Source organism: Ranitomeya variabilis, chromosome 2 (genome assembly GCF_051348905.1).
Source record: "Ranitomeya variabilis isolate aRanVar5 chromosome 2, aRanVar5.hap1, whole genome shotgun sequence".
NCBI lineage: Eukaryota > Metazoa > Chordata > Amphibia > Anura > Dendrobatidae > Ranitomeya > Ranitomeya variabilis.
In genome coordinates, this window is record NC_135233.1 from 540110755 (window position 1) to 540138243 (window position 27489).

At 41.6% G+C, this 27489-nt stretch overlaps 1 protein-coding gene and 1 long non-coding RNA gene across 4 annotated transcripts in view; one reads left to right on the plus strand and one right to left on the minus strand.

Annotated features, from left to right (window-relative positions):
• Positions 1-27489, minus strand: part of SLC12A4 (solute carrier family 12 member 4) — a 474963-nt gene that overhangs the window by 300804 nt on the left and 146670 nt on the right. For all 3 annotated transcript variants that reach the window (XM_077288127.1, XM_077288128.1, XM_077288129.1), the window contains 2 exons: positions 10439-10569; positions 1172-1413 (listed from right to left, as the gene is read on the minus strand). In XM_077288127.1, coding sequence (XP_077144242.1) covers positions 1172-1413; positions 10439-10569 — 373 coding nt within the window. The remainder of the gene's footprint in view (positions 1-1171; positions 1414-10438; positions 10570-27489) is intronic.
• LOC143807002 (uncharacterized) overlaps positions 1-27489 on the plus strand; it is a 174408-nt gene that overhangs the window by 81307 nt on the left and 65612 nt on the right. The window lies entirely within an intron of this gene.

Consider the following 27489-nt stretch of genomic DNA (forward strand, 5'->3'; position numbering starts at 1 on the left):
ACGCTAGTGTGAAAGTAGCCTAAGTCAGCTGCGGACCTGCGAGTTTTGCATATAATTCAGCAGAAAAACAAACCTTTTTTTATATTTGTGTTTAATAGGAAGTATTGTAGGCCTAGCTTTATGCGTATGTGGTGTAATTGGTTCAGTTTTTGCTTAAGACTTCATCCAATATAAGTTTATGCTCAGAACATATAAGTCAGCCTTTCTACTTCCCAGATAAGCTTACTCCACCACTCATCATCATCTCTCCATCCATTAACCCATATCAGAAAGGAACTTCTCTCTAAACCCCTAACAGAATGGACTCTCTTTCCCTCCCGCATGTCACTTCCACCTTTAAATCAGTCAGAGAATAAGTTACCAGACTCCTCGCTTAATCTCCAGCACCAGAGACCCCATACCCCTCTCCCCACCTGTCACTGTCCACCTAACAAATCTTTAAATGTTTTTTTCTGGTATCTTTCCCTGTCCCTTCAAACACAGTCATAAACCCATTACTTAAAAAATAAAATTATCCCTCAGCTAGAACTGCTCTGCTACCTACAGATCTGTTTCAACTCCTGGAATGCTCAGTCCACTTACATCTAATCTACTATCTTATTCCAGATATCAAATAAGTATGTTGTCTTTCTTTACAAATTGACAATTCAATCCAGTCCATATGGTATAGATTACATTCTGTGTCATACAGTAGGAACGTGCAAAATCCACAATGGAGGGGATGGGGGGGAAGGTCATGTGATGTGCCAAGGCAATGTTAGAGGAAACCGGTCATCGAATTTATGCTGCTTTAAACAACTATTGTCGCAGGCAAGAACTTCAAAGAATATTTTCTCTGAAACGCTGAAGTGTTTGAGATAATATGTACTTGGCAGATGACAGGTTCACTTTAACATTGCTTTTGCCACAAAATGACATCTTTTTAACAAACCAGAGATACTTTGGTAAATGGGTCACAAGGTGAGTATAATCTAACTTGTCTTTCTTATCTTTCAAGTTACATCGGGGGCTTATCTACAGCATTACAGAATGCTGTAAATAAGCCCCGGATGGCAGTGGCCGAAGCTTATATACGAAAAAGTATGTGACAGATTCCCTTTAAACCTTTGGTCATCTTTGCTTCAGAGTACTAAATCTCTATGCAAGTCATTTAAGTTAATTATTTACTTACGGAAACCACGGTGGGTCAAAAATAGACTTGATGGAGCCTGCATAGATGGCCAAAATGGAGAGGACCACACATGCCAGAAACACAGAGGCAAATTTGTTGACATATTTCACTCCAACACATACAACAATTGCCATCAAGGTAAGAAAGATCGTTCCGTAGACTCGCATATTGTTCAATTTAGAAGTTGAATCTTCATGGTCATTATTAGAATGAAATATGGCAGCTGAAGGAACAATGTACACCTAAAGAGAGAAACATATGTCAAATGCACCCAAGACAGATTCATCTTCAAGCCTATGGCAATAAACTATGACAAGATTGGCCATGGTATCGAGATTGGGGCCCAGTCATCTGAATGGAGAAGTGTATACTTATTTGTGGCTCTCCATTAAAATGGTTGACGTTTCCAGCATATTGGTGAATTTTTGGTAGACCCATTCTATTCAATGGACAGAACCGTTGCACGTGCCTCTGCAACACCAGCAGCACAAGGCATCTATAGAATATTTGGTTATGCCATAAAGGTCCCAGATATTTGGCGTTGCTACATCTGTAATAATCTGACCTATCAAAATATAAAATAATTTAATCCAGATAATAAATGTGATTAAAAAAATGCAATCTTTTGGTTGCTGCACCCACCATATCCAAGTCATATTAGTTGCACAATAAACAAAACTCTCCTAAAAATGGTTAAGTTGCATTTTTTCACACTTAGATTTATTTTCCCTGTCTTTAAATACACTGTATGGTACCTCTTCTAATAAATTGTATGACAACATGGACTCAAAAATCAAAACTGATGTCATACAGATGGCATCTGCACCATTTAGATGCTGCTGTCCGAAACGGACAAAAGCATCCAAAAGGTCAGCCGCAGGAGCTCAGATATGGAATGTAGCTGGCATTTACTGCCTGTAGAGGCGAATCAACATCCTAATGAGGAAGGGGGTCAAGTCATGTTTTAGAATTCTTTCAATTTTTTCAACGGAATACAGGACATACGTTGCCTTTTTCACACGTTAAGTAACCTAAATAGATAAGATTTTTAATAGATAATAGAAGCATAATTGCAATTTACATAGCTAGTGATATAATACCTCGAGATCTCCCTATACTAGAGGTAAACTAAAATTTTTTTTTTTATTATTTAAAGACATACTCCCATAAAAAATAAATCAAAAACCTTTTAAAATCAGTATGCAGTGTAGTATAATATTTTAATAAAACTTACTAATTGCCGTCTTCCCTGGTTTCCAGCATTGCTCCGGTCCTCTTCTAGATCATATGACCGTCTTTCACGGGCTCACATGGGGACTATGGAGAAATGATACTTCCACCTCTGTAAGCCTACCAAGACTCAGACAAAAGCTCAATAGACTTAGATTGTGAAAGTGATTTCCAGGCCACTAAAACCACTAAGTGAGTTGGCTAATCTTATTTGAAGTCACATGACTTAGAAGAGGACCTGAAAGTTACTGAAACCAGGAAAGATGGCGATCAGGAAGTATTTAAATACAACTATACTACATCACATACATATCTAGAAAGTTGGAAATACTTCCCTAAACCTATAGTCCTACAGAGCCACCAACAGATCATGGCTTCAGGATAGCATTACATATATTAAAAGAGCTATTCAGTCATAGTATTTTGATCAACATGGGAGAAGGGGAAAAACTAACAGTGAAAAGGGGAACAGGTTCTTACATGCACATTAAATAATTCTATTTAAACTTAACAGACGTAGATATAATATCAAGTGTGTACATTTTGTGAACTTTCATGGAGTGTGCAAATAGTTTTTTTTTTTCTCATGTAGGGAATTGAGATAAATATCCTTACTGGTGCATACATTGTATCACAATCGCAATAGTGCACTCTTTATTGACATCGCAAGTATTCAAGTATTTGAATATGTGTCAACTAATAGTTTTATTTTTGTTTAGTAATGATAAGAGGAATATTTGATAGAACCATATTTGTTTGCCACATGCTTGAAATTCTGCTTTCTTATTTTAGACAAAGATTTGAAGGTTGATTCCACCATATAATGATTGGTCCATCGGTTTCGTATTTATTTTCACATGTGGGGTTGGGTTTGTGTGTGTATGTGCTATAAACTTTGCATGCTCATTGTATTTTGAGGGCTTGTGCACACGTTGCGGATTTGCCTGCGGATCCACAGCATTTTTGATGCTGCGGATCTGCAACAGTTTTCCTTGCATTTTACAGTAGCATGTTAAACTATGGAAAACCAAATCCGCTGTACACATGCTGCGGAAAATACCACGCAGAAACACTGCAGTTTATTTTCCGCAGCATGTCAATTCTTTGAGCAGATTCCGCAGCGTTTACACCTGTTCCATAATTGGAATCTGCAGGTGTAAAAAAACAGGCGAAATCCGCACAAAAACTCCTGGTAAAGGGCGTTTTACCTGTGGACTTTTCAGAACCCGCAACGTGTGCACATACCCTTAGATGCCTATGAGTAAGGACAAAGTCCGAAAGGTGTCAGGCGTGAGGGGGACGTTCGCCCCTTGACATTCATGTTTTTATCTTTTTACAAACAATAGATTAATTAAAAGACAAAATTTGAATTTTTATGGCAATCACCTGGTGCTGGTTTTTCCTTTTTTGCCCACAGTATTTTGAGGACCTATTCTTGCGATCTCAGATTGGTTGGGGACGGTCCAACACAATGCTTCCTCATCCTCACTCAAAGCTGTTGGGCCTAACTTGTTAGTACACTCTAAGGCATTTTCAACCGGTAGCTTCTACCATTTTTATTTGGTTTTGTGAATATCCATCTCCATTTCCACCTCCACCCCCAGGTAACGGTTTATGACCACTTGATTCCAGTAAATAATCCCACTAAGCTCTTAACCAGGTATGGCTACATTTTCTGTATGCTTATATAATACAGCAGATTAAATAAGCCACAAAAATCTGAGTCAGTATCTGTCATACTTCTTTAAGAAATCCATCAATCAGTATACAGATCGCAATGTCCGGACTGACCATAGATCTCCCTTCCCAAACTTACAGCATCATTTGTGCCTATGGAGTCCGTAAGTTTGTGTCAGAAGACCAACTGTCAAGTCCAGGCATTGTAATCCAGATACGGCTCGTGCCCTAAAGCTTTGAATTGAAGAAGTAGATACTACTCAAATTAGTTTCATAGCCCCAATCCTCATTAAATCAGGGTGCTTCTACAGTGTTCTATTCTTCTTTTATCCCTAATATTTTGGATAAATGTAGGGAAGTGAACAGATTAACTTTAATTCCCTTGAGCTCCCCAGATTCTGCTCCTCTTAAGTTTTTCGCTGTGTCACTATTGCAGAAATATTCACATTTGTTGCTTTTGGAGCATTATATCTGAAATCTCTGCTGGGCATTTTCACAAACTTTTGTGGGCATGTGTGCTTTCACCCTCCTTCCAGGATACCAACAATCATAGCGAGGTAGCGTCAGACTGCCAGATCAGCAACTTAGCTGAAATTAGCAGAATATGGAAAGGATGGTTGAAAGCGGATGCTTTTGAGAAAAGACTCAAAAAACATTAAGTTGAACTAAAAGCAGAAATTTCACATAGTGTTCTCCAGAAGAAAATCTGAATATCTCCACAATGGAATGATGTGGGCCAAAAAAAAATAGTGGCATAATCACTGGGCTTACTAAAGTATTAGCTCAATTATTTGAGCGAGTGACAAGTCTTTTTTAAATGGCGAATGCTTCATAATAAATAAGGTGCATCATCAAACAGCGAGCCCATTAAGACTAGTGTGTGCAACACAAGTCTTCATTAATAGGTCTCTACATGCCTCATTCCAGTCAGCGAGTATAATAACTTTTGGGCAAGAGTGTAATGCACTTAGTGGCACAGAGTGGTAACAAATAATTTTTTCTCTTAGAACATAATTTGAAAAGCAATGCTGCTCCATATATCTACCATATATACTCGAGTATAAGCCGAGATTTTCAGCCCAAATTTTTGGGCTGAAAGTGCCCCTCTCGGCTTATACTCGAGTCACGGTCGGCGGTGGGGTCGGCGGGTGAGGGGGAGAGAGCGTGTCGCATACTCACCTAGTCCCGGCGCTCCCCCTGCCCGTCCCACGGTCTTCGGTGCCGCAGCTCGTCCCCTGTTCAGCGGTCACATGGTAACGCTCATTAGAGAAATGAATATGGACTCCACTCCCATAGGGGTGGAGCCGCATATTCATTCATCTAATCAGCGGTAACGGTGACCGCTGACAGAGGAAGAGGCTGCGGCACCCGGAGACCAGCTGTCCGGGAGAAGGAGCCAGGGTCGCCGGGAGCAGGTAAGTATGTCATAGTTACCTGTCCGCGTTCCACACGCCGGGCGCCGCTCTGTCTTCGCGTCCTCTTGCTCTGACTGTGCAGGTCAGAGGGCGCGATGACGTACTAGTGTGCGCGCCGCCCTCTGCCTGAACAGTCAGTGCGGAGAGACGCCGAGACGGGACGCTGAGGAGCTGCAAGCAAGAGAGGTGAGTATGTGTTTTTTTTTTTATTGCAGCAGCAGCATTGTATATTGCACAGATTTATGTGGAGTATCTATGGGGCCATAATCAAAGGTGCAGAGCATTCTATATGGCACAGCTATCTATGGGGCCATAATCAAAGGTGCAGGGCATTATATATGGCACAGCTATCTATGGGGCCATAATCAAAGGTGCAGAGCATTGTATATGGCACAGCTATCTATGGGGCCATAATCAAAGGTGCAGAGCATTGTATATGGCACAGCTATCTATGGGGCCATAATCAAAGGTGCAGAGCATTGTATATGGCACAGCTATCTATGGGGCCATAATCAAAGGTGCAGAGCATTGTATATGGCACAGCTATCTATGGGGCCATAATCAAAGGTGCAGAGCATTGTATATGGCACAGCTTTCTATGGAGCATCTATGGGGCCATAATGAACTGTGCAGAGCATTATATATGGGGCAGCTTTATGTGGAGCGTCTACGGGGCTATACTGAACGGTGCAGAGCATTATATATGGCACAGCTTTATGTGGAGCATCTATGGGGCCATAATGAACAGTGCAGAGCATTATATGTGGCACAGCTTTATGTGGAGCATCTATGGGGCCATAATGAACAGTATGGAGCATCTATTTTTAATATTGAAATTCACCGGTAGCTGCTGCATTTTCCACCCTAGGCTTATACTCGAGTCAATAAGTTTTCCCAGTTTTTTGTGGCAAAATTAGGGAGGTCGGCTTATACTCGGGTCGGCTTATACTCGAGTATATACGGTATATCTATCTATCTATCCATCCATCTATATATACATAAACACAGGTGCTTCTTACAAACTTACAAAATTATAATATCAAAAAGTTGATTTATTTCAGTTCTTCAATACAAAAAGTGAAATTCATATATTATATAGAGTAATTACAGAGTGATCTATTCCAAGTGTTGTTTCTGTTAATGTTGATGACTATGGTTTACAGCCAATGAAAACCCAAAAGTAATTATCCTAGTAAATTAGAAAACTTTATAACATCAGTTTGAAAAATTATTTTCAAATCCGAAATGTTGGCCTACTGAAATGCGTGTTCAGTAAATGCGCTCAATACTTGGATGGGCTCCTTTTGCCTCAATTCCTGCATCAATGCGGCGTGGCATGGAGGTGATCAGCCTGTGGCACTGCTGAGGTGTTATGGATGCCCAGGTTGCTTTGATAGAAGCCTTCAGCTTGTTTGCATTATTGGGTTTGGTATCTAGCATCTTCCTCTTGACAATAACCCATAGATTCTCTATGGGGTTAAGGTCAGGCGAGTTTGCTGGCCAATCAAGCACAGTGATACGGATATTTTTAAACCAAGTATTGGTACTTTTGGCAGTGTGGACAGATGCCAAGTCCTGCGGGGGAATTAAATTTCCATGTCCAAAAAGCTTGTTCGCAGAGGGAAGCATGAAGAGCTCTAAAATTTCCTGGTAGATGGCTGCGCTGACTTTGGTCTTGATAAAACACAGTGGGCCTACACCAGCAGATGACATGGCTCCCCAAACCATCGCTGATCGTGGAAACTTCACACTAAACCTCAAGTAGCTTGGATTGTGTGCCTCTCCACTCTTCCTCCAGACTCTGGGACCTTGATTTACAAATAAAACAAAATTTACTTTCATCTGAAAACACATTGGACCACTAAGCAACAGTCCAGTTCATTTTCTACTTGGACCAGGTAAGACGCTTCTGGTATTGTCTATTGGTCATGAGAGGCTTGACACAAGGAAGGCGACCCTAGTAGCCCATGTCCTGGATACATCTGTGTGTGGTGGTTCTTGAAGCAATGACTCCAACAGCAGTCCACTCCTTGTGAATCTCCTCCAAATTTTTAATGGCCCTTTCTTATCAATCCTTTCAAGGCTGCGGTTATCCCGGTTGCTTGTGTACCTTTTTCCTCCACACTTTTTCCTTCCACTCAACTTTCCATTAATATGCTTGGATACAGCACTCTGAACAGCCAGCTTCTTTAGCAAAGACCTTTTGTTGCTCATCCTCCTTGTGGAGTGTGTCTATGACTGCTTCCCGGACATCTGTCAAGTCAGCAGTCTTCCCCATGATTGTGGAGCCCACTGAAACAGACTAAGGCTACGTCCACATTTGCGTTGATGGGCGCAGCGTCGTCGACGCATGCGTCATGCGCCCCTATCTTTAACATGGGGGGCGCATGGACATGCGCTGGTATGCGTTGCACTGCGTTTTACGACGCATGTGTCATATAGACGCACAAGACAGGGCACAGGGGAAGCTACTTGTAGCGTTTTCGCGGCGCCGAAAGTCCCGATCTGTAGGATCTTATGACAACGCATGCGTCGCAAAACGCTGCATTGTGTACATGCGTTGTTGGTTGCGTCGCGTCACTTTGTTTGTAATGACTTTACATAATATGAGTTTCACTTTTTGTATTGAAGATCTGAAATAAATTAACTTTTTGATGATATTCTAATTTTGTGAGAAGCATCTGTATAAATAAAATATATATATACACACACAGAGTACACATGTGGAATTATATACTTAAGAAAAAAGTGTGAAACAACTGAAAATATGTCTTATATTCTAGGTTCTTCAAAGTAGCCACCTTTTGCTTTGATTACTGCTTTGCACACTCTTGGCATTCTCTTGATGAGCTTCAAGAGGTAGTCACCCGAAATGGTCTTCCAACAGTCTTGAAGGAGTTCCCAGAGATGCTTAGCACTTGTTGGCCCTTTTGCCTTCACTCTGCGGTCCAGCTCACCCCAAACCATCTCGATTGGGTTCAGGTGTGGTGACTGTAAAGGCCAGGTCATCTAGCGTAGCACCATATTACTCTCCTTCTTGGTCAAATGAACCTTACACAGCCTGCACGTGTGTTTGGGGTCATTGTCCTGTTGAAAAATAAATGATGGTGCAACTAAACGCAAACCGGATGGAATAGCATGCCGCTGCAAGATGCTGTGGTAGCCATGCTGGTTCAGTATGCCTTCAATTTTGAATAAATACCCAAAAGTGTCACCCAGCAAAGCACCCCCACACCATCAAACCTCCTCCTCCGCCATGCTTCACGGTGGGAACCAAGCATGTAGAGTCCATCCATTCACCTTTTCTGCGTCGCACAAAGACACGGTCGTTGAAACCAAAGATCTCAAATTTGGACTCATCAGAAAAAAGCACAGATTTCCACTGGTCTAATGTCAATTCCTTGTGTTCTTTAGCCCAAACAAGTCTCTTCTGCTTGTTGCCTGCCCTTAGCAGTCGTCTCCTAGCAGCTATTTTACCATGAAGGCCTGCAGCACAAAGTCTCCTCTTAACAGTTGTTGTAGAGATGTGTCTGCTGCTAGAACTCTGTGTGGCATTGACCTGGTGTCTAATCTGAGCTGCTGTTAACCTTTCTGAAGCTGGTCACTCGGATAAACTTATCCTCAGAAGCAGAGGTGACTCTTGGTCTTCCTTTCCTGGGACGGTTCTCATGTGAGCCAGTTTCTTTGTAGCGCTTGATGGTGTTTGAAAGTGTCCACAAGTGCAGTTACAAAGTTTTCCCAATTTTTCAGACTGACTGACCTTCATTTCTTAAAGTAATGATGGCCACTCGTTTTCTTTACTTAGCTGCTTTTTTCTTGTCATAATACAAATTCTAACAGTCTATCCAGTGAAACTATCATCTGTGTATCCACCAGACTTCTGCACAACACAACTGATGGTCCCAACCCCATTTATAAGGCAAGAAATCACACTTATTAAACCTGACAGGGCACACCTGTGAAGTGAAAACCATTCCCGGTGACTACCTCTTGAAGCTCATCAAGAGCAAGCCAAGGGTGTGCAAAGCAGTCATCAAAGCAAAAGGTGGCTACTTAGAAGAACCTAGAATATAAGACATTTACAGTCATTTGTTTGTTTTCACTTTTTTGTTAAGTATATAATTCCACGTGTTAATTCATAGTTTTGATGCCTTTAGTGTGAATGTACAATTTTCATAGTCATAAAAATACAGAAACATCTTTCAATGAGAAGGTGTGTCCAAACTTTTGGTCTGTACTATATATACATACATATACATACATACACACATATATACACATATGCATATACATACATACACATACATTTTATATATAAAATATATCTCTATCTATATCTATATCTATATAAAAAATTAAGAGACGATTGAAAATGTTCAGTTTGTCTGATTTAATGTGAATTGTTCCTTTATTCTATAAACTTCAAGACAATGGGTCTCCAAATTTCCATGAAATAAATTTTGTATTTTTTTCTGAAAAAGAAAAATGGTAAAAAATTAAAAAAAACAGTGCTTTCAAACCTCAAATAATGCAAAGAAAACAAGATCATAATTATTTAGAAACAACAATACTAATGTGTTATCTCAGAAGAGTTCAGAAATCAATATTTTGTGGACAAACCATGATTTTTAATCACAGCTTTCATGTGTCTTGGCATGCTTTCCACCAGTCTCTCACACTGCTTCTGGCGCAAAAATTTAAGCAGTTCCTCTTTGTTTGATGGCTTGTGACTATCCATCATCCTCTTAATTACATTCCAGAGGTTTTCAATGGGGTTCAGGTCTGGCGATTGAGCTGCCCATGACAGGGTTTTGAGGAGGTGGTGGTGGTGGTGCACATATACATACATACACACACACACACACACACACACACACACACACACACACACAGAAGCGGATACATATATATCTCAAACTGAAATATAAATATTATTTTGTTTTACCAAAAGAATCTCAATTGCACCAAGAATATACATTGCCCCAGCAAACGTGGTGCCTAAATAAAAGCATAGACCAACAGCTCCACCAAACTCTGGACCAAGGGATCTGGATATCATGAAATATGAGCCTCCAGCTGAAAAAAAAAGGTTAACACAAATTATTAGATACTATAAACAGCATTCAAGCAATTCTGAAAGCAAAAGGGTATTGCAGACATAAGTACGGTAAATTATGGCAGATCGTATGATTGCATTACTGGCATTCCAAATTGCCATCAATTTTGTGTCATTCAAGTTAGCTTGATTGTTTTATCAGTGCCTATCCAAGTTTGACGGAGCAAGTGGGATTTGCTCAGTAGTTTAACCCCTTCACCCCCAAGGGTGGTTTGCACGTTAATGACCGGGCCAATTTTTACAATTCTGACCACTGTCCCTTTATGAGGCTATAACTCTGGAACGCTTTGACGGATCTTGGCGATTCTGACATTGTTTTCTCGTGACATATTGTACTTCATGTTAGTGGTAAAATTTATTCGATATAACTTGCATTTATTTGTGAAAAAAACGAATATTTGGCGAAAATTTTGAAAATTTCGCAATTTTCCAACTTTGAATTTTTATGCCCTTAAATCACAGACATATGTCACGCAAAATACTTAATAAGTAACATTTCCCACATCTCTACTTTACATCAGTACAATTTTGGAACCAAAATTTTTTTTGTGACGGAGTTATAAGGGTTAAAAGTTGACCAGCAATTTCTCATTTTTACAACACCATTTTTTTTTAGGGACCACATCTCATTTGAAGTCCTTTTGAGGGGTCTATATGATAGAAAATACTCAAGTGTGACACCATTCTAAAAACTGCACCCCTCAAGGTGCTCAAAACCACATTCAAGAAGTTTATTAACCCTTCAGGTGTTTCACAGGAATTTTTTGAATGTTTAAATAAAAATGAGCATTTAACTTTTTTTCACACACAATTTATTTCAGCTCCAATTTGTTTTATTTTACCAAGGGTAACAGGAGAAAATGGACCCCCAAAGTTGTTGTACAATTTGTCCTGAGTACGCTGATACCCCATATGTGAGGGTAAACCACTGTTTGGGCGTATGGCAGAGCTCGGAAGGAAAGGAGCGCCATTTGACTTTTCAATGCAAAATTGACTGGAATTGAGATGGGACGCCATGTTGCGTTTGGAGAGCCCCTGATGTGCCTAAACACTGAAACCCCCTACAAGTGACACCATTTTGGAAAGTAGACCCCCTAAGGAACTTATCTTGATGTGTGGTGAGCACTTTGACCCACCAAGTGCTTCACAGAAGTTTATAATGCAGAGCCGTAAAAATAAAAAATCATATTTTTTCACAAAAATGATCTTTTTGCCCCCAATTTTTTATTTTCCCAAGGGTAAGAGAAGAAATTGGACCCCAAAAAATGTTGTGCAATTTGTCCTGAGTACGATGATACCCCATATGTGGGTGTAAACCATTGTTTGGGCGCATGGCAGAGCTTGGAAGGGAAGGAGCGCCATTTGACTTTTCAATGCAAAATTGACTGGAATTGAGATGGGACGCCATGTTGCGTTTGGAGAGCCCCTGATGTGCCTAAACATTGAAACTCCCTACAAGTGACACCATTTTGGAAAGTAGACCCCCTAAGGAACTTATCTAGATGTGTGGTGAGCACTTTGACCCACCAAGTGCTTCACAGAAGTTTATAATGCAGAGCCGTAAAAATAAAAAATCATATTTTTTCACAAAAATGATCTTTTTGCCCCCAATTTTTTATTTTCCCAAGGGTAAGAGAAGAAATTGGACCCCAAAAAATGTTGTGCAATTTGTCCTGAGTACGCTGATACCCCATATGTGGGTGTAAACCATTGTTTGGGCGCATGGCAGAGCTTGGAAGGGAAGGAGCGCCATTTGACTTTTCAATGCAAAATTGACTGGAATTGAGATGGGACGCCATGTTGCGTTTGGAGAGCCCCTGATGTGCCTAAACACTGAAACCCCCTACAAGTGACACCATTTTGGAAAGTAGACCCCCTAAGGAACTTATCTTGATGTGTGGTGAGCACTTTGACCCACCAAGTGCTTCACAGAAGTTTATAATGCAGAGCCGTAAAAATAAAAAATCATATTTTTTCACAAAAATGATCTTTTCGCCCCCAATTTTTTATTTTCCCAAGGGTAAGAGAAGAAATTGGACCCCAAAAAATGTTGTGCAATTTGTCCTGAGTACGCTGATACCCCATATGTGGGTGTAAACCATTGTTTGGGCGCATGGCAGAGCTTGGAAGGGAAGGAGCGCCATTTGACTTTTCAATGCAAAATTGACTGGAATTGAGATGGGACGCCATGTTGCGTTTGGAGAGCCCCTGATGTGCCTAAACACTGAAACCCCCTACAAGTGACACCATTTTGGAAAGTAGACCCCCTAAGGAACTTATCTTGATGTGTGGTGAGCACTTTGACCCACCAAGTGCTTCACAGAAGTTTATAATGCAGAGCCGTAAAAATAAAAAATCATATTTTTTCACAAAAATGATCTTTTCGCCCCCAATTTTTTATTTTCCCAAGGGTAAGAGAAGAAATTGGACCCCAAAAAATGTTGTGCAATTTGTCCTGAGTACGCTGATACCCCATATGTGGGTGTAAACCATTGTTTGGGCGCATGGCAGAGCTTGGAAGGGAAGGAGCGCCATTTGACTTTTCAATGCAAAATTGACTGGAATTGAGATGGGACGCCATGTTGCGTTTGGAGAGCCCCTGATGTGCCTAAACATTGAAACTCCCTACAAGTGACACCATTTTGGAAAGTAGACCCCCTAAGGAACTTATCTAGATGTGTTTTGAGAGCTTTGAACCCCCAAGTGTTTCACTACAGATTATAACGCAGAGCCGTGAAAATAATTTTTATTTTTTTTCTCAAAAATGATTTTTTAGCACCCAGCTTTGTATTTTTACAAGGGTAACAGAATAAATTGGACCCCAAAATTTGTTTTCCAATTTGTCCTGAGTACGCTGATACCCCATATGTGGGGGGGAACCACTGTTTGGGCGCATGACAGAGCTCGGAAGGGAAGGAGCGCCATTTGGAATGCAGACTTAAATGGATTGGTCAGCAGCCGTCACGTTGCATTTGCAGAGCCCCTGATGTACCCAAACAGTACAAACCCCCCACAAGTGACCCCATATTGGAAACTAGACCTCCCAAAGAACTTATCTAGATGTGTTTTGAGAACTTTGAACCCCCAAGTGTTTCACTAAAGTTTATAGCGCAAAGCCGTGAAAATAAAAATTCTTTTTTTTTTTCACAAAAATGATTTTTTAGCCCCCAGTTTTGTATTTTCACAAGGGTAACAGGATAAATTAGACCCCAAAAGTTGTTGTCCAATTTGTCCTGAGTACGCTGATACCCCATATGTGGGGGGGAACCACTGTTTGGGTGCATGACAGAGCTCGGAAGGGAAGGAGCGCCATTTGGAATGCAGCCTTAAATGGATTGGTCTGCAGGCGTCACGTTGCATTTGCAGAGCCCCTGATGTACCCAAACAGTACAAACCCCCCACAAGTGACCCCATATTGGAAACTAGACCTCCCAAGGAACTTATCTAGATGTGTTGTGAGAACTTTGAACCCCCAAGTGTTTCACTACAGTTTATAACGCAGAGCCGTGAAAATAAAACATCTTTTTTTTCCCACAAAAATGATTTTTAGCCCCCCAAATTTTTATTTTCCTAAGGATAACAAGAGAACTTGGACCCCAGAAGTTGTTGTTCAATTTGTCCCGAGTACGCTGATAACACATATGTTGGGGTAAACCCCTTTTTGGGCGCACGGGAGAGCTCGGAAGGGAAGGAGCACTGTTTTACTTTTTCAACGCAGAATTGGCTGGAATTGAGATTGGACGCCATGTCGCGCTTGTAGAGCCCCTGATGTGCCTGGACAGTGGAAACTCCCCAATTCTACCTGAAACCCTAACCCAAACACACCCCTAACCCTAATCCCAACGGTAACCCTAACCACACCCCTAGCCCTGACACACCCATAATTCTAATCCCAACCCTAATCCAAACGTAAATGTAATCCTAACCCTAACTTTAGCCCCAACCCTAACTTTAGCCCCAACCCTAACTTTACCTCCAACCCTAGCCCTATCCCTAACCCTACCCCTAACCCTAACCCTAAACGTGACTGAAATACGTGGCACTGAAATACGTGGCACTGAAATACGTGGCACTGAAATACGTGGCACTGAAATACGTGGCACTGAAATACGTGATACGTGGCACTTAAATACGTGGCACTGAAACACGTGGCACTGAAATACGTGATACGTGGCACTGAAATACGTGGCACTGAAATACGTGGCACTGAAATACGTGGCACTGAAATACGTGGCACTGAAATACGTGGCACTGAAATACGTGGCACTGAAATATGTGATACGTGGCACTGAAATACGTGGCACTGAAATACGTGGCACTGAAATACGTGGCACTGAAATACGTGGCACTGAAATACGTGATACGTGGCACTGAAATACGTGGCACTGAAATATGTGGCACTGAAATACGTGATACGTGGCACTGAAATACGTGGCACTGAAATACGTGATACGTGGCACTTAAATACGTGGCACTGAAACACGTGGCACTGAAATACGTGATACGTGGCACTGAAATACGTGGCACTAAAATACGTGGCACTGAAATACGTGGCACTGAAATACGTGGCACTGAAATACGTGGCACTGAAATACGTGATACGTGGCACTGAAATACGTGGCACTGAAATACGTGGCACTGAAATACGTGGCACTGAAATACGTGGTACTAAAATATGTGGCACTGAAATACGTGATACGTGGCACTGAAATACGTGATACGTGGCACTGAAATATGTGATACGTGGCACTGAAATACGTGGCACTGAAACACGTGGCACTGAAATACGTGGCACTATGACTGTCAGAAAATGTTCATTAAACGGTTAGGGGTGAGGTTAGGGGTAGAGTTAGGGTTAGGGTTTGGATCCCTTTATCACCTTGATGGTGGTGGGTGGCTTTTCAGTGTGTTTTCTGTTTTTTTCGATAAAAATGCATGCGTTTTTAACGCAAACAAACGCATGTGCTTAAAAACGCAAGAAAATACTGCAGGTTGTATTTCTGAAAATGAACGCATGCAGAAAAAAAACGCATGCGTTTGAAAACGCGACCAAAAAAAACGCATGCGTTTTCAATGTTAAATATAGGGAAAAAACGCATGCGTTTTTTTGTGCAAAAAACGCTGCAGACAAAAACGCAAGTGTGAAAACAGCGACGCTTTTTATAGCAAAAAAGTTTTTGCGTCTCCACATTTTGAGACCTATAATTTTTCCACATTTTGCTCCACAGAGTCATGTGAGGTCTTGTTTTTTGCGGGACGAGTTGACGTTTTTATTGGTAACATTTTCGGACACGTGACCGTTTTTGATCGCTTTTTATTCCGATTTTTGTGAGGCAGAATGACCAAAAACCAGCTATTCATGAATTTCTTTTGGGGGAGGCGTTTATACCGTTCCGCGTTTGGTAAAATTGATAAAGCAGTTTTATTCTTCGGGTCAGTACGATTACAGCGATATCTCATTTATATCATTTTTTTATGTTTTGGCGCTTTTATACGATAAAAACTAAAATATAGAAAAAATAATTATTTTCGTATCGCTTTATTCTCAGGACTATAACTTTTTTATTTTTTTGCTGATAATGTTGTATGGTGGCTTGTTTTTTGCGGGACAAGATGACGTTTTCAGCGGTACCATGGATATTTATATCAGTCTTTTTGATCGCGTGTTATTCCACTTTTTGTTCGGCGGTATGGTAATAAAGCGTTGTTTTTTGCCTCGTTTTTTTTTTTTTTTTCTTACGGTGTTTACTGAAGGGGTTAACTAGTGGGGCAGTTTTATAGGTTGGGTCGTTACGGACGCGGCGATACTAAATATGTGTACTTTTATTGTTTTGTTTTTTTTATTTAGATAAAGAAATGTATTTATGGGAATAATATATTTTTTTTTTTATTATTTATTTAGGATTTTATTTTTTATTTTTTTTACACATGTGGAAAAATTTTTTTTTAACTTTTTTACTTTGTCCCAGGGGGGGACATCACAGATCATTGATCTGGCAGTGTGCACAGCACTCTGCCAGATCGACGATCTGCTGTGCAGGGCTGCAGGCTTACCAAGTGTCTGCTCTGAGCAGACACTCGGTAAGCCACCTCCTTCCCTGCAGGACCCGGATGCCGCGGCCATCTTGGATCCGGGACCTGCAGCCAGGAAGGAGGTAGGAGACCCTCGCAGCAACGCGATCACATCGCGTTGCTCCGGGGGTCTCAGGGAAGCCCGCAGGGAGCCCCCTCCCTGCGCGATGCTTCCCTATACCGCCGGTACACTGCGATCATGTTTGATCGCGGTGTGCCGGGGGTTAATGTGCCGGGGGCGGTCCGTGACCGCTCCTGGCACATAGTGCCGGATGTCAGCTGCGATATGCAGCTGACACCCGGCCGCGATCGGCCGCGCTCCCCCCGTGAGCGCCGCTGATCGGTGATGACGTACTATCCCGTCGGCGGTCATACGGGCCCACCCCACCTCGACGGGATAGTACGTCAAATGTCGGGAAGGGGTTAATTTGCATGTTTTTGTGGGTTTACTTTTTTAATTAAGATATTGATTTAAAAGATAGATACACTACATTTCTTGATTGAAAACAATATAATTATATAGAAAACTTAAAAGTTAAAAATACTAGAATGGGAACACAAATTTTAACAAACTTTACATGAATCAACAGTACATGAGAATTTCAGAACATCTTCAACATATGTTAAGAAATGCGTTTCCCATTAGTTTTTTTAAAATCTGCCATACAGTTCTAGGGATATTTTAGCAAAGCCCTCTTACTAAAGACGACAAACATTTGCAGTAATTAAAAAGATCCGTAAAAACAACCATAAGGCTACTTTCACACTAGCGTTAACTGCATTACGTCTCAAAACGTCTTTTTTCAGAAAAAAACGCATCCAGCAAAACTTTTTGCTGGATGCGTTTTTTTCCCATAGACTTGTATGGCGACGGATTGGCATACGTCGTGTACGTTTTACGACGGATGCGTCGAAATTTGGCGACACGTCGTCTCAAAAAAACGTAGATTGTAACGTTTTTTGTCTCCGCCTAAAAAACGTGTCGCGACGCATCCTGCGGCATACGTCGTTGGCTGCAATGGAAGCCTATGAGCGACGGATGCGTCGGGACACGTCGGACGACGCAATACAGCGCTGCAATACGTTTTTTTTACACTGAGCATGCTCAGAAGAAGTATTTTGTTGCCAATTGGTCAGACACCCCCAAATCTATATAAACCTGGCCTGGGCCTTCAACCCCACATATGCCAGCAAGAAGACAAAAGAGAGAAGCCTGCCAGCAAGAGCCCAGCCAGCAACAGGACCCCAGCCAGCCACAAGACCCCAGCCAGCCACAGGAGCCAGCCACAGGAGCCAGCCACCATAGAGCCAGCCACAGGAGACAGACACAGGACCCCAGCCAGCCACAAGACCCGAGCCAGCCACAGGACTCCAGCCACAGGAGCCAGCCATAGGACTCCAGCCACAGGACTCCAGCCACCATAGAGCCAGTGTGAGTATTGCAATTTTTGTGTGCATCTGTGTGCCTGTGCATTTGTGTGTGTATATGAGGTACTGACTACAGAAAGAGCTTAAAACCTGAAGAGAACCTGAGGCCTGCCATCATTCTGCACCAGCCAGTGCCATGCTAGAGTCCAGATGCAGCCTGATTCCAGCCACTGTGAAGACCTGCTGCTTCAGCCAAAGGATTGTCAGCCTTTTGTATGTGTGTGTGTGTGTATGCGTCTTCTGATTGGGTTCACCTTTCTGCCTTTGTTGTACATATGTGTATTTGCATAAAGCTATGTGCGTGCATGTGTATGTGTGTATTTTTGGACGGTTGTGTGCTTTTGTATCATGTGCCTGCACCTTATTATGCCTTTGCCAATTTTATGCCTGTTCATGTGGGAGGGTATGTGTCCATGTGCAGAATTGCATCAGGATGTGGTCAGGATTTTCCATCAGTATTTGTACGCCAAAACCAGGAGTGGGTGATAAAAGCAAAAGTGTGCCTGTTTTCGTATTATACTTTACCTAATTTTTACACTCCTGGTTTTGGCTTACAAATACTGATGGGAAATCCTGACCAAATTCTGATGCGATCCGGAATGTGGACACATACCATGCATGTTTTTTGTGTGCGTCTTGTTGATTGCATGTGCATTTGTCCATGCTGTAATTGGTTATTTGCCTTTTTCTGATGTATTGACTGTATAGTGGTCTGTGCAGCATGTGGTTTAAATGTGTTTTTTTTTTTATTTTTCAATCTGATGTGTTTTTTAAAAAAGTCTAGCGGTCTGCAGCTTGTGGTTTGAATGTGTGAGTGTGGGTTTTTTCTATTTAATAAAAGTGTTGATTTTATTTTAATTACAGTTATAACCATTTGCAGTTGAAGTACTTGTATTTAAAATAAAGAGCATGTCAGCTCCTAATTGTGATTTTTAAAAAAAGAGAGAAAAAAAAAATAATAATAAAATGTTTTTTAAAAAAATGTCCGTAGTATTATTTCATAAAGGTAAATTTAAAACTGGTGTATGTACCAATGGTTACACATGCAATACAGGGTTGGTTGAGGGCTCATTTTTTTAATAAAGGTTAACCTGTAAAGTTTTTTTTTTTTTGGGGGGGGGGGGAGGGGGGAGGTTATTTTTTTTAAATAAAATGTGTCAAATATATTTTTTCATTGTGTTAACATTTAAAAATTTAATTTTTTGGGACATGGAAATGAATGGTATAACGTGCAACTTTTTTGGGGGTTTTTGGTGTTCACCTGTATGAACATTTCTGACATCATTTTAGTAGGGTGTTTATCGTTGAACATTACCTAGTTCAGGGGGTGGTCTAACTATAGATCCATTATACATATTAACAGATAAACCAGGACCGCAGCCGCTGCCCACCAGGACCACAGCCGCTGCCCACCAGGACCACAGCCGCTGCCCACCAGGACCACAAAACAATGTCCTCTTCTGACAGCCCTCCTCCACAGCAACAGCGTGTATCGGTAACTTAACACAAAAAATGGGTTTATTTTTTTTCGCTTTTTAAAATTACATTTTGATGTCTAACCACATGCATAAATTATGTTTCAACAGGAAGCTGAATCAGATGAGGAGCTGTCAGAAGGGGGCGAGATGGGTGGAGAGATGCAAGTGGAGGAGGAACCAAGTGTAAGTAGTGGTGAAACAGCTGCTTCGCACATCACACTGCACCATACACAAAACAGATTACTAAACACCTGCCTACCTTAACTGAGAATTTGTTTACTTTATTTCAGGCTGCTGCTGCTGCCGCTGAAGGCTCTCCCAGAAAATCCCAGAGTCGGCGGACTCGTCGCCGCGGTCGGCCATCAGTGAGTTTTTTTTGGGGGGGAGGGGGATTCTATTGGTACTTTAGTATTTCAGTGTACTAATTTGTTTGTTTTCCTTTTTTTTTTTTGACACAGGCTTCACAGCGTGCTCCCGCAGAAGAGGATGATGATGATGACATTGACATCGATTGTCTCATCGAGGAGGTTCGCGAGCGGGAGCCGCTGTGGAACATGGCTGACCGCAGGCATGCTGATACCGGTGTCACCCGTCGGCTCTGGGACGAAGTGTGTCGCAACCTGTTTCCAAGGCGGGAGAGCCTTCATCCTCAGCAGCAGAGCAAACTAGGTAAGTATTCACTTTCCAGTGATGTTTTGAGATGACTGTAATGTATTGCATTTACCAATTTTTTGTTTTTTCTATTGATTCTTGTCTTCACAGTTGGAAAGGTTAGGAAGCGGTGGCGGTCACTGAGGGATCGCTTTAAGAGGGAATTCAACGATGAGATGAAGGCCCCGAGTGGCTCTGCAGGAAGGAAGAGGAGCAAATACAAATATGGCCAGGCCCTCTCCTTCCTGAGGCGAACCATGCTGAGCAGAGTGTAAGTATTCTACAGCCCACTAATAACCATGTTAACCTGTCTACTTAGTTTGCTTTCAGTCAGGGCTTTTTCATTCCAATGTATTAATTTCTTTTGTTTTTTCTTTCACAGCACCTTCTCCAGCCACCGGGCGCCTGCATCTTCCTCTGCGCCCTCTGGAGCGATCCCTCCTGAGTCCGCCACTGAGGGCCACGTCGGTAGGCCCCACACCTCTGTCCCCTCCTCTGACCCCTCTGTCCCCTCCACTTCATCCGCCCCAAGCAGTGGAGCATTATTGCAGGCTTCATTGCTCGCATCTGATGCTGAACAGTTAGCGTTCCCTTCACCCCACCCCTCTGATCCTGCCACCTCGACACCACCATTAGGTTCGTGGCGGCAGCCACAGAGGGGTCAGGAAAGGAGCTATGCTCCTGAGTTCTTACACCTGAATGCATCCTTCCAAGGCTCTTTCAAAATTTTGGGAGAGCAAGTGACTGCTGGTTTCAACATGGTGCAGTCACGCATCAGTGAAACAAGCCGTGAAACCAGCAGTCGCTTGGATAGGCTGCATTCAGCTGTAAGTCCCGATCCGGCCAATCTTTTTTTCCAATCCATGCTCATGAGCATGGAGAAGCTTTCTTTTGAGCAACAGATGCGGGTAATGAATACCTGCCATAATGCTGCACTGCAGGCCATTAATGAATCTACCCACACACCTCCCCACACCTCCACTCCAATTCCACCCCAGGCCCCACCCCAGGCCCCATTTCCACACCATACCCCCCATTACCAAACCCAGCCCCAATACCCACACCAGCACCATTACCAAACCCAGCTCCAATCCCCACACCAGCACCATTACCAAACCCCACGCCAGCACCATTACCCAACCCAGTCCAACTACCCTACCCAGTCACAATACCCGACCCAGTCCCCACAACAATCCCGGCCCCCAGACCAAATTACTTCCCCAATGTTTTCTTTACTCAGCTTTTCTCTTCCCCCTACCCCAACACCACCCCCCTCTGGTCAGCCTCTTGGTTTAACCCCCCCTTCCACTGCACCCCAAACAAGTAGGGTTTCCCCACCTATCGACGTGGTCCAACCTTCCTGCCCCTCCTCCTCTCATATCTCCACCCAAAACTTTGAAGACTTGTAAATATGTTTTTAAAATGTTTATGTCAAAAAAATTTTGCAAAGTTTTCCAAAAAAAAAAAAATTGGAAAATAAAAAAAACCTTTTTTTTTTGGCAAAAAAAAAAAAAAAAAAAGGAGTTAAAATAAAATTCTGATTATTATTGTACTCTTTGTGTGTGTGTGGATTTATTAAGGTAATATAATAAAAAAGGTTTAATAAAAACAAACACCAGACATGTTAAAGGTAAAACATAATGGTTTTACTAGCAAGAAAACCACGCTTTTTTGCCTTTTTTTTTTTTTTTGGGGCAGAAACACATTTTTTACATAAACAAAACACATGGGAAACTGGTTACACAATCATGTCTTGCCACGGGATCCGCCCGACAGGTGAGACAAAATAATCGGCAAACTGGTCCCTCATCCTTGTAACTGAACTTGTAGAGCGAACCGAGCTGCTGCGGTAGTCCCACAAGGTGGTCTCCAAATCTTCATCATCCAAGGAAACGGGCTCCTTTGAAAGGACAAAGTTGTGGAGCACCACACAGGCTTTAACTACCTCGTCTATAGTTGTTGTTTTCAGCTTGATAGCCGTCAGCAGAACTCGCCACTTCGCCGTCAATATGCCAAAGGAACACTCCACTACTCTTCGTGCTCTAGTAAGCCGGTAATTAAAGACCCGCTTGGTATGGTTTAAGTTCCGGCTACTGTACGGTTTCAGTAGGTGCGGCGACAGTTGAAAGGCTTCATCACCTACACAAACATATTCCATGGCTGGTTCACTTGTTTCTGGCAGTGGTCTGGCTGACGGGAAATCGTAGGTCTCTCCATAAAGGCAACGACCCATCGGAGAGTTTTTAAGAACTTGCGAATCGTTGGACCGTCCATATGCTCCGATGTCCACGGCAAGGAACCTGCAGTTGGCATCTGCAATAGCCATAAGGACAATGGAGAAATACTTCTTATAATTATAATACTCCGATCCTGTTCCTGCCGGTTTCGCAATCCTTATATGTTTCCCGTCAACTGCACCCACACAATTAGGGAAATTGCAAATTTGCTGAAACTCTTCAGCACTTCGCAACCAGATTTCCATGGATGGTTGGGGGATATACTCTGGTTGCAAAGTGGTCCAAACAGCCCGACATGTGTCCTTCACTATTCCAGAGATAGTTGAAATGCCCAGCCTGAACTGATAATGGAGCAAAGTCATAGATTCACCCGTAGCTAGGAAACTTTAAAAAAAAAAAAAAAATGTTAGAAAAAATTGCACAGACCAACAAGTTTTAATATGGCACTGTTAATTTTTTTTTTTTAAGGACGGGACACCCAATAAAACCAGCATGAAACCGGTGTAAAAAAACAGTGGAATGTCCGCCAAGAAAACCCAAATTACATGCTGCAGAAAATAGTGCGCAGTATGCCAGCGTAGTATTGTCTGCAGCATGTAATATAACATTCAAAATGACCAATGACAGAAAAAAAAGCAGTTGCATGTCATCAAACCCAAAAAACCAAAAAAAAAAAAAAACTGCAGAAAATGCAACGCAATATTTCAGCGCAGTATTTTCTGCAGTCTGTTATCTAACATTCAATATCAGCAATGACATTTAAATAAAGCAGTTGAATGTCCGCCAAGAAAACCAAAATTACATGCTGCAGAAAATAGTGCGCAATATGTCAGCGCAGTATTGTCTGCAGCATGTAATATAACATTCAATATCATTAATGAAATAAAAAAAGAGGCTTACCGCAGGGTCACCATCAGCCGCTCCGCCGGTGTGATGGCAAGCCTCATCCTTGTATCCTGTCTTCGGATGACATCCTCCAGTTTTGCAAGCAAAAAATCGAAATGTTCAATCCTCATCCGCACGTAGTTGTGGAATTTGTGTGGATTGTGCCGCAACTCCAGGTACAGAGTGGACTGGACACCCCGGGTCATCCGTAGTTGATTAATCGGATGAATCCAGAGTCGTCTCCGTCTCCGTTGCTACAGAAGCATCCTACGCCTTTCCGCTGTCGCCTCCTTCTCCCGCACTATGATATCCAGGCGATTTGTCTCAAAGATAACGTCGGTAACCAAACTAGCAATCCTCCCAAGAACACCTTCCATCGCTGCCACAAAACTAAAACCCACAAAGATGGGCTGTAAATACAGTACTATATAGTTTTTCAAATTTTCCAGTAGCCAATCAAATTTGGGAGCCTCCCATTTTAAAAACGGATCCGTCGGAAAAACGGATACAACGGATGGTAAAACGTATGCAACGTATGCAACGCATCCAGTATTTTCGACGGAAACGTTTAGCGGATTTGCGACGTATCCGTCGAAATGCTGGATGCGTGGCATACGTTTGTCACCGTTTTTCACTTTTTTGACGCATCCGTTTTTTCGGCAAAAAAACGGATTTGCGACGTTATGCAGTTAACGCTAGTGTGAAACTAGCCTAAGATGAACTAAAAAAAAAAAAATCAATACAATCTGCAGGTGTTTGCCCCTTCCCATTTTCCTATTCTTTTACTTGTTTGTCACACTTAAATGTTGCAGATCATATCATTAAACAATTTTAAATATTAGACAAAGAAACACAAATCAACAAATTGCAGTTTATAAATAAAGGTCTTTATTTTTAAGGGAAAATGAAATCTAAACCTACAGGGCCCTGAGTGAAAAAGTGATTGCCCCCTAAACCTAATAACTGGATGGGCCACCCTTGGCAGCAACTACTGCAATCAAGCGTTTGTGGTAACTGACAATGAGACGTTTAAAACAACCATCTGTAGAAATTTTGGCCCACTCATCTTTGCAGATTTGTTGCAATTTAGACACATTGAAGGGTTTACAAGTATGATCAGCCTTTTTAAGGTCATGCCACAGCATCTCAATCGGATTAAGGTCAGGACTTTGACTAGATCCCTCCAAAGTCATAATTTTGTTTTTATTAAGCCATTCAGATTTGCACTTGCTGGGGCGTTTGGAACATTGTCCTGATGCATAACCCAAGCACGCTTCAGTTTGAGGCCAAGAACAGATGGCCGGACATTCTCCTTCAGGATTTTTTGGTAGACAGCAGAAATCATGGTTCCATTTACAAAATCAAATCTTCCAGATCTTGATTCAGCAAAACAGCCCCAGATCATCACACTATCACCACCGTATTTTACAGCTGGTATGATTTTCCGTTTCTGAAATAATGCCTTAGTTCTACGCTAGATGTAATGGCACAGAAACCTTCCAAAAAGTTAAACTTTTCTCTCGTCAGTCTACAGAGTAATCTCCCAAAAGTGTTGGGAATCATCAAGATGTTTTTGGGCAAAGCGAAGACGAATATTTATGTTCTTATTGGTCAGCAGTTTTTTGTCTTTTGTGACTTTTTGGATGAGTCATTGCTGCGCTCTTGGGGCAATTTTGGTCAGCTGGCGGCTCCAGGGAAGGTTCACCACTGTTCCATGTTTTCACCATTTGTGGATAATGGCTTTCACTGTGGTTCACTTGAGACCCAAAGCTTTAGATATGGCTTTATAACCTTTTACACACTGTTCGATCTCAATTACTTTGTTTCTCACTTGTTCCAGAATTTCTTTGGATCGTGGCATAAGGTCTAGCTTTTGAGGGTCTTTTGGTCTACTTAAACTTGTCAAGCAGGTCCTATTTAAGTGATTTCTTGACTGAAAATAGGTGTGGCAGTAATCAGGCCTGGGTATGGCTAGGTAAATTGAACCAGCTTCCCTAAGTTGTGATAAACCACAGTTTATTTACAGTACAGACCAAAAGTTTGGACACCTTCTCATTCAAAGATTTTTCTGTGTTTTCATGACTGTGAAAATTGTAAATTCACACTGAAGGCACAAAAACTATGAATTAACACATGTGGAATTATATACTTAACAAAAAAGTGTGAAACAACTGAAAATATGTCTTCTATTCTAGGTTCCTCAAAGTAGCCACCTTTTGCTTTGATGACTGCTTTGCACACTCTTGGCATTCTCTTGATGAGCTTCAAGAGGTAGTCACCAGGAATGGTTTTCACTTCACAGGTGTGCCCTGTCAAGTTTAATAAGTGGGATTTCTTGCCTTATAAATGGGGTTGGCACATGTTAATTCATAGTCTTGATGTCTTCAGTGTGAATGTAGAATTTTCATGAATAGCCATGAAAATACAGAAAAATCTTTAAATGAGAAGGTGTGTCCAAACTTTTGGTCTGTGTGTGTGTATATATATATATATATATATATATATATACACACACATACATACACACACACACACACACGTATATATACAGTTATATGAAAAAGTTTGGGCACCCCTATTAATCTTGAACTTAATGTTTTATAAAAATTGTTTTTTTTTTTCAACAGCTATTTCAGTTTCATTTATGTAAACTGTTGGACACAGTAATGTTACTGCCTTAAAATGAGGTTTATTGTGCTAACAGAAAATGTGCAATCTGCATTCAAACAAAATTTGACAGGTGCATAAGTATGGGGACCCTTATTTTCTTGTTTTAAATACTCCTACCTACTTTTTACTGACTTACTAAAGCACTTTTGTTGGTTTTCTAACCTCATTGAGCTTGGAACTTCATAGCCAGGTGTATGGAATCATGAGAAAAGCTACTTAAAGTGGCCACTTGCAAGTTGTTCTCCTGTTTGAATCTCCTCTGAAGAGTGGCATCATGGGCTCCTCAAAACAACTGTCAAATGATCTGAAAACAAAGATTATTCAACATAGTTGTTCAGGGGAAGGATACAAAAAGCTGTCTCAGAGATTTAACCTGTCAATTTCCACTGTGAGGAACATAGTAAGGAAATGGAATTACACAGGTACAGTTCTTGTTAAGGCCAGAAGTGGCAAGCCAAGAAAAACATCAGAAAGGCAGAGAAGAAGAATGGTGAGATCAGTCAAGGACAATCCTCAGACCACCTCCAGAGAGCTTAGACCAAAATCCCGGGAGGACGAACGTCATCTCCGCCCATCTCCGCGGCAACGCCGCAAACATCCGGCACAGCCGGGGACGCCACAGCGCATGCGTGGGGCGCGCTCAGACCAAAGGGATGGATGGCAGAAACATCAATGCCGCAGCGGAAACAAAAAATTAAACGGAGAAGAATACGGATTGGATCAGAAGTTAATCGGGCGCATTGTTCTCAAGAAAAAAGGGCCGGTAAACCCATAGAGGGCAAGCACAAAAGAATAATTAGTACATAAGATATAAACCAGGGGCAGAGAATAAAGGATAATATGTCATAAAAGATAATATGCCCAGGCACTGGCGCCAGGTCACAGGGTACAAAAATATATAGAGCATGGGTAAATGAAAATAAACAAATACCCAATGCTAAGTTAATTGATTGCAACCATGCGCCATATCACATAGGTGTACACAACCCATCAAACTGGTATGCTAATATAAAAAACAAGCACACTAATGTGGAGTAAATGACATATATAACAGCATAATAATAAACATACATCTAGTCCCATAGAATAGCACCAAAAATAAATTATGGGACAGTAAATGTCCACATAGGCCTGTACAAGGAAGTATGGTGCCCAAACAAGGATGGGTATAACATGACAGTCTCGTAGATGATGAAATTGTTTTGATCAATCCAATAGGTGCAGGTCTCCTGTTCAATAATGTCCACCGCAGAGTCCCGCCAGAAAAGACAAGTACAGACGGAAGACAGGTAAGTGTCTAAACAGGAATAAAAATATAAAATTAAAAATCAATATAAAAAACACATACAGAATGTGACAAAAAAGAAATATGAAAGAACCCAACACACTAAATTTAAAAACAACCTGCATTTAAAGGAAAGACTTGAAGCTGATGGCCTCATTGAGGCCTATCGGTGAG